This window comes from Phalaenopsis equestris, unplaced genomic scaffold (genome assembly GCF_001263595.1).
Source record: "Phalaenopsis equestris unplaced genomic scaffold, ASM126359v1 Scaffold000598, whole genome shotgun sequence".
In the NCBI taxonomy this organism is placed as follows: Eukaryota; Viridiplantae; Streptophyta; class Magnoliopsida; order Asparagales; family Orchidaceae; genus Phalaenopsis; species Phalaenopsis equestris.
Genome location: NW_018165038.1, coordinates 387,449 through 394,651, shown reverse-complemented (window position 1 = coordinate 394,651; position 7,203 = coordinate 387,449). Strand labels below are relative to the sequence as shown.

Here is a 7,203-nt window from a genome sequence, read left to right as displayed (position 1 = left end):
TTTTAAGGCTATTAATTATTTTTATTGTAGGAAGAAAAGTTAAATAATCAGATTTTTATATAGCTTAAAGTAGAAAGTGTAGTAGGTAAGACCAAAAACATAAAAAAAGAGCAGAACAAATAAAAGTGTAGTTACAAATTGATATGATTCTGATATTGTCGAATATCTTTTGGAGAGTAATACAGATAAGTGTAAAGAGCAATGAATTTTGACCTCAACTTATTCAAATTACATGCGCTTTCAATTGGAGAAAATTTTCAGGCAGAGACAAAAGTTTATAGTTACATTACCTAATAAACAGAGTTGTGTGTAAGATTGAAAGTTTTGTCTCAACTTATTCAAATTACATGCGCTTTCAATTAGAGAAAATTTTCAGATAGAGACAAAAGTTTATAGTTACATTACTTAATAAACAGAGTTGTGTGTAAGATTGAAAGTTTTGAAATTGTGAAGTTAAGTCCATATTAAAAAAAAAACCCAATAGCTTCAAGTGCTCTCAATGTTACAATATTTTGGTTCTATTGTGATGCTATTGCTCTTTAGATTATGTAAGGGTTTTTTTTTTTGGTAAGACACACACACACACACACACACACACAGAGAGAGAGAGAGAGAGAGAGAGAGAGAGAGAGAGAGAGATTTAATGGATTATATATGTTATGGAGTACAAATTTAGACGAAAATGTGTAACAACTTTCTATTCTTTTATATACTTCTTTATAATCCTACTAAATGTATATCACTCTATCATGCAGTTATAAGAGATTGGCTAACTTCCCTACATTTTTGACCTCTTATGCCGTGTAAAATTTTGAGGTCTGAATATCTGATTCCACACTTCCTCATTTTGTACCTTATTCCAACCTCTTATGTATGAATGAAAATGTTTATAATAGGCCTTAATGGATTGTGCTTCTACTCTCTCATTTTCTTTCTAATAAAAATAGTACAAACTTTTCTCCTTTGTAACTCTAATTATGAGAAGTTGATCATGAGTATCTATAATAGATTTATAGAATTCCTCCTTTTTAGCTCTACTCACCAATACATGACAAGAAAATCAATACATTGTTCCAAGCAATTTTTAATAATAATAATCAAACATATTAGTACAAAAACTTTGCTTAATTTAAAATAATAAATTATATTTACATCCATATTCATCAGAAAGAATAGGAAATCTTTGCATGTGAACACTTTGTTTGTCCTTTAACTCAAAATCTTCAGTATTATATTACCAAAAAGAAACTTAGTACATATTTTTCCCTCGTAGGGAATGATTGTATAAGCTCAATATTATAATGATATAATATATACAATTATAGTATACCGAGGTGGAGCATTCTTTTTAAGGCAATTACTTCATAATATATAATATCAATCTTTAGCCCTCTCAATGCGCTCTTTCAAGATATTCCACCCTATATATATTCATAAAATACATCCTATTATTTAAGTAATTAAAACAACTCAATAAGAATGTGTTATGTTTATTATGATAGATAGATATAAAATTTATTAAAAAATATATATAAATCAAGTTTTCAAATATTTTTCGTCTCTGTGCACTTTTAGATTACTCTCTTTAAGTCATAAATCTTCTTAGTATCAGTCATATGCATCTTGATTTGGTTGTGGAAAGAAAAGACATCGAGGAAGCTCACTACAGAATAGCCGATCGTCACATACATAAGCGAGTTGATCTATGGCAGAAGGTAGTTGTCTAATAAATTATTTTTCATGGATTTTGCTGCTTGTCACTATACTGGTGTTACTACTTGAACTTTGCCTCTTGTTGGGATTTGGTTTTGAGCTTTGATGAATGCCAATTTTTTTCAAAAAATCCAACTACTTTCTGAATATATTTTATATATTTTGAAATTTGGAAGGAATTTTAAATCTTATTAACATGTAAGTTCTGAGTTCTTTGTGCTATTTTTTATTTCGTGTGTTTTTTTTTCGATATCTTGTTTGTATGAGTGTTTTATTCTGATTTTCTTGCAAGGATTTTGCTGTTTCTTTGGTTGGCTGCTCTTTTCTTTGTCTTTTTACAAGTTTTTCTTCTTTCCTGTCCCTTTTCGGTAAAGTTTGTCGTTGTTATCAAGTTTTTGTGGCTGTTTTTCTGTGAATTGATCTATGGCTACTTGCATTTGATGATCCTCCATCTTCTACAACTTTATCTTTGGCATAGAGATCTATTTTCGATGGTGTTTGTGATGTAGTTGTTAAAGTTGTAGATGTTCTTGTTGCACACTATTTATTTTAAGTGTAATTTCTATCTTTGTTGGTGATATTTCTTTTACTAAATTATATATATATATATATATATTTGTGGTGGTAATTGTTTCTCATTGTACCGGTCAACTTTTTCAAAAAATAAAAGCATATAAATAAAATAAATAAATATTAAAAATATAAATACATAATAATTAACAGAAATGTATGTAAATATTCGATTTTAAAATTAAGATCATAATAAAATTCAGCAAAACGAACGAATTTTAATAATAATTTGGTTTTCCCAAATCTTAACCACCATAGTCGGAAGAAACCGCCACCACTACGCCACGAACCGAGAAATAGGCGGTGAAATGAACATTGCACAAAACCACATATTGAAATTCAAAATTACGCAACACTACCACAGGGGGCCTTCTCGCAATTATCTATTTGTGACATCTATAAATAGCCCGCACAACCACATTCTACCGACTCCTAGAACTGGGTCTGTTTCTGTAATTCTCTCGAGCAGTCGCGCTCAAGGTTGAAGCCATTGATTTGTATTTTTCTTTATAAATCGAAGAAGAAAACTATTACAGATCTCATCCATTAATGATTTTTGGCTGTTTTTTGTTTATCAGAACGGTTCTCCCTCCGATCTCTTGGTTCGATCACGATCATAGAAACTAGTTAGGGTTTGGGTCGGGATTGGACCACTAGTTTCGCGTGAGGGCTACGATTAGGATTTGGGATAATTTTCTGGATCTATCTCATTTCGCAGCGCAAATCGTGGGGTTGCTCAATCTAGGGTTTCTGTATTTTCTGATTTTGGTCGGGTTTCTTTGTTAGCAATCATGAACGATCAGTCCCAGCGGATGAACCTCTCGTACGCGATGTGGCGAGCGCAGGCCCAGGCACCGGTACCCCTGGTGCTAGCCCCGGTGGTGGAGGAGCCGATGGGGTTTCAAAAACCTCGACGGGTGTTTGGCCCGACGGGAGCCAAACCGAGAAGGATGAACTGGAACAAACGGAAAAAACCTAAGGCCGGGACTGCCGCTGTTATGGGAGCTTCGTTGGTAGATCCCTGCGTTGTGTCAACCGCCGGCGTTTCTGGTTACAACCCGCCGAATCTCAAAGAGTTACAGTACCAAAATCGTGTAAAAGCTAGGCGTTTCTATCCGAAGAAGAAATTTAGTCGTTTCGTCCCCTTCGCCCCTCGAAACACCACATCGTTCATAATCCGCGCTAAGCAATCTGGCGGTATTGCTTCTATCGTTTCGCCTTATGCTGTAACGCCTGCAATCCTTCCCACGCCGAAATTCTCTCCCTCAGGGGAAAGACTGGTCGACATGGCCAAGGAAGAGTGGGGAGTGGATGGGTATGGCACTATGAAAGGCTTGATTCGCCTCCGCTCTCCAACTTCTGGTGTTGGTAATGTCGGCATCGTCGGAGCTGAAGAGGACGAAGAAGATGATGACGGACCAGGCGATAGCGATGTGGAAGAGCACGTGGAGGTAGAGAGAAGGCTGGACCATGACTTGAGCCGATTCGAGATAGTGTATCCGAGCCATGGAGAGGATCACGGAGTGGCCACCACCACCACAACTTACCTTCTGGAAAACAGAGTGGAATATCAGGATATCCATATAGCTCAACTGGAAGAAGAGAATCTAACTCTCAAAGAAAGGCTTTCCTTAATGGAGCGAAATATGGAAGAGCTGAAAGTGAAACTTCAGATGCTGGAGTCTGACTTCAGGCCACGCAATGAAAACGATAATCACGACAGCAATGCTCATCATGCCGAGGGGATGAATTTGAACATAAGTGAGGAGAATTCGGAGAACGACGGCGGCCATTATTCTTGCTCGGAGAAAAGCGCGGGAAATTACGAGGAGAGCAGCGGCGATCGAATTCAGCGTCGAAGGTAGCTAACTGAACACGCCGTTCTTCTTCTACGAAGAATACTTTTTTCTACTTCTCGTTCTTTTGTGATTAGCGAAGGTAGCTAACTGAACACGCCGTTCTTCTCTACATCTTTTTTCGCGTTTGACTCATTTGAAATACTTTTTTCTACTTCTCGTTCTTTTGTGATTAGTCTTAGAATTGTAGCCTGCAGCAGTGTTTTCTGATTGTAAATAGTTGTTAGCATCCAGAATAGTCTTAGCATCTTCTTTTCTTCATCGAAATTCGGTTTCTGCTCCCACAAAGTTCTTAAATTCTCATTAATGGAGTTCTCGAAATCTACAGTTATGGCTGTGGCATTCCGGTTCTTGTGGGATTATACGGAATCTGTCATCTATTAGGTTTTTTTTTTTCCTGAACAGTAATGGCGACCTTGAATGCTATTTTTATTGGTTTTTTTCTTTTTTTGTTCTTCAGCGTATAATTTTCCTGCGATAAATTTAATGAATGTTGGTTAATTGTAATTCATGATTTGATGTGGCATCGCATTGTAGTGCGTTTTTTTGAAAGAATCTTATAGAGTCCGAGACCGTTTCAGGTAGGGCTGTCAAGATAGCTCGTTGTTCGCAAATAGATTGTGTTTGGTTCGTTCGCCAAATTAATAAGTCGAACACGAATAAATATTTGTTCGTTCATGTTCGGCTTATTTTGACTCGAAATACTACTAATCAATTATATATATATATATCTTTCATTAGTAGTATTTTTAAAAAATTTAATTGACTACAAGGTTAATGAAGAAAATTGAATAAAAAATATTAAATTAGATTCAAATGATATTTTAAATCTTGCCCCAATTCTTAACATCTTATGACTATGTGATTAGGGTTGTCAAAATGACTCTTTGTTTGTGAATGGCTCGTGATCGGATCACTAAGCAAAGAGCCGAACACAGACACACTTTTTGAGCTTGAAATATAAACGAGTCAAACACGAGCTGAGTCTGGGCTCGTTCATGTTCGGCTTGTTTACACCCCTACTTGTAGGAACTTGTTTTGGTGAAACTATTATGTTGTGTGTTGTTATTAGGACAACTAACTGTCAACAACTCGACATAGTCGGGCGCGACCTCGGCATAGCAATAGACATTGCCAAGAGGCAGTTGAGCGTCACCTCAGCATGTATGCTAGATTAGTTGGTAGTTCATATTTGCGGATGATAGACACAATATTTGCTCGTGATCTACAGTGCGCGGCCGTATCTAGAGGAGGGATGACTTCTTGTAGAATTTTTTTTTCTTGTTTTAAGCTTTTTTATGGGAAGAACTATAACTTGGCTTGTTTAATACTCAATTTCATTTAGCAAATAAACAAATTTGAATATTATTTTAAAATTTAAAATTCAAATGAATTAAATTTTAAAATAACTTTAATAATAATGTATCATAATTTAATAAAAATATGAATATAATTTTAATACAATTATTTTATCATTGTTTTATTTTAATAAACTAACTTGTTAGTATTTCAACAAGAAAATTTAATTACAACTTATATATTAATGGAACATTTGCATATATATTACATAACTCTCATGCATTTAATTATCTAACACCTAAATATCAATATTTTCATCCATTCCACCCAAATATTTAATGTCTCGCATTAAAAACATCATCATTATCATCTTTTTAATAGTGAAATAGTGAAATAAATATGTTCATACTGTAGATTTATGACACCAAAATATTATGAATGTAAATATTAAACTTTGGGCATTACATATGTACATACATAAGTACTGTAATATGAATGTAAATTTTTCTATATTTTATTTATTTATTTAATATATCTATCTCAATATTAATTTAAATTTTGTTTAATTGCCCATTCATTTAAATTTGTAAGGTCATGACTCAATAATTATATACATAAAATCAAGAATTCACTTGGTTTTTAGCTTGTACTAGTTTTATACGAGAGATTATGTGCAATCCTAATTTTTAATTTTATACGAATATTTAAATACTCATTTAAATTTTTAATTACTTCAATTAATATAATTAAGCACAATTAAAGTATCATCATTAAGAAAAATTAAACAAATACAAATATAAATATAAATGCAATATGAAAATTGATTGATTTATTTATTTATAGTTAAAATATATGATCAAAAGATATATTATAAAATCAAGATTTAGATAAATAAATATAAAAGGAAATTATTGTTTCAGATATGAATAAGTAAAGATTTGGTGATATGCATTTAAAAAAAAAAGACCTTAAGATTACATGCTTCTTCAAAGGCAACAAACATATGGAGGAAGTCAATTTCAATCCGAGCCGGTATGAGGATAAGGTTTGCGTGGTTCTTTTTGGTTTTTGTTTTGTATATATATATTTGAATAAATTTACACATTTGCCACACAGCTTTTCTATATTTACATATATGACATGGAACATTTATTATTTACATTTATCATACTTTAATGTTATTATTTCTTTTTTTTTAATTAATAATAATCATATTTTCAATTTAATATTAAAAATGTGCTTGTTATTATGCGTTAAATCAGAATTGAACCGGATACCTGAGGAATTGATATTTTTGACATTGATAAGATGACGAAAAATATGATATTTTTATTAAAATGGAGAAAATGTTTTTTCTTTAATTTTTATTTATGTTGGATATTGTCCAAAATTTTCGAAGTGCTGTCTTAAATCAAAATATCATTATTCTATTATTTAAATTAAATTAAAATAACTTAATAAATCTTCTTATTAATTTTCAAGTTTAAATGAAATTCATCAGAGCATTTTATTATTATCATCATCATTATTACTCAATTTTAATTTGTAAAAAAAAATTACAATTGAGTTGTCTTTCATTGAAGTTTATGTCTAAGACGTCATTTTGTCTTAGAATTTATAGAATTGTCAAAATAATTTTTTTATTATTTTAAAATTGAGCTCTAGTTAGGGGTGTAAACGAGCCGAACACGAGCCAGCCATGCTCATCTCGTGTTGGGCTCGTTTATATTTCGAGCTCAAAAAGTGTGTTCGTGTTCGGCTCGTT

General features: G+C 32.6%; 1 protein-coding gene across 2 annotated transcripts; it reads left to right on the top strand.

Moving 5' to 3' along the window:
* Window positions 1–2,720: 2,720 nt before the first annotated feature.
* LOC110029609 lies at window positions 2,721–4,636 on the top strand. Of its 2 annotated transcripts, none has more exons than XM_020731977.1 (3): window positions 2,721–2,763; window positions 2,862–4,144; window positions 4,222–4,636. In XM_020731977.1, the coding sequence occupies exons 2-3, from the start codon at window positions 3,075–3,077 to the stop codon at window positions 4,223–4,225; spliced, it is 1,074 nt and encodes a 357-aa protein (XP_020587636.1). In that variant the 5' UTR covers window positions 2,721–2,763; window positions 2,862–3,074; the 3' UTR covers window positions 4,226–4,636. The 2 variants fall into 2 exon arrangements, with proteins under 2 accessions (XP_020587636.1, XP_020587635.1); XM_020731976.1 differs by having other exon boundaries at window positions 2,862–4,171; window positions 4,248–4,636.
* The last annotated feature ends 2,567 nt before the right edge of the window (window positions 4,637–7,203 follow it).

Bases quoted from the DNA above. Each gene is read 5' to 3' on its own strand.
- LOC110029609 (XM_020731977.1), top strand. From the start codon at position 3,075: ATGAACGATCAGTCCCAGCGGATGAACCTCTCGTACGCGATGTGGCGA.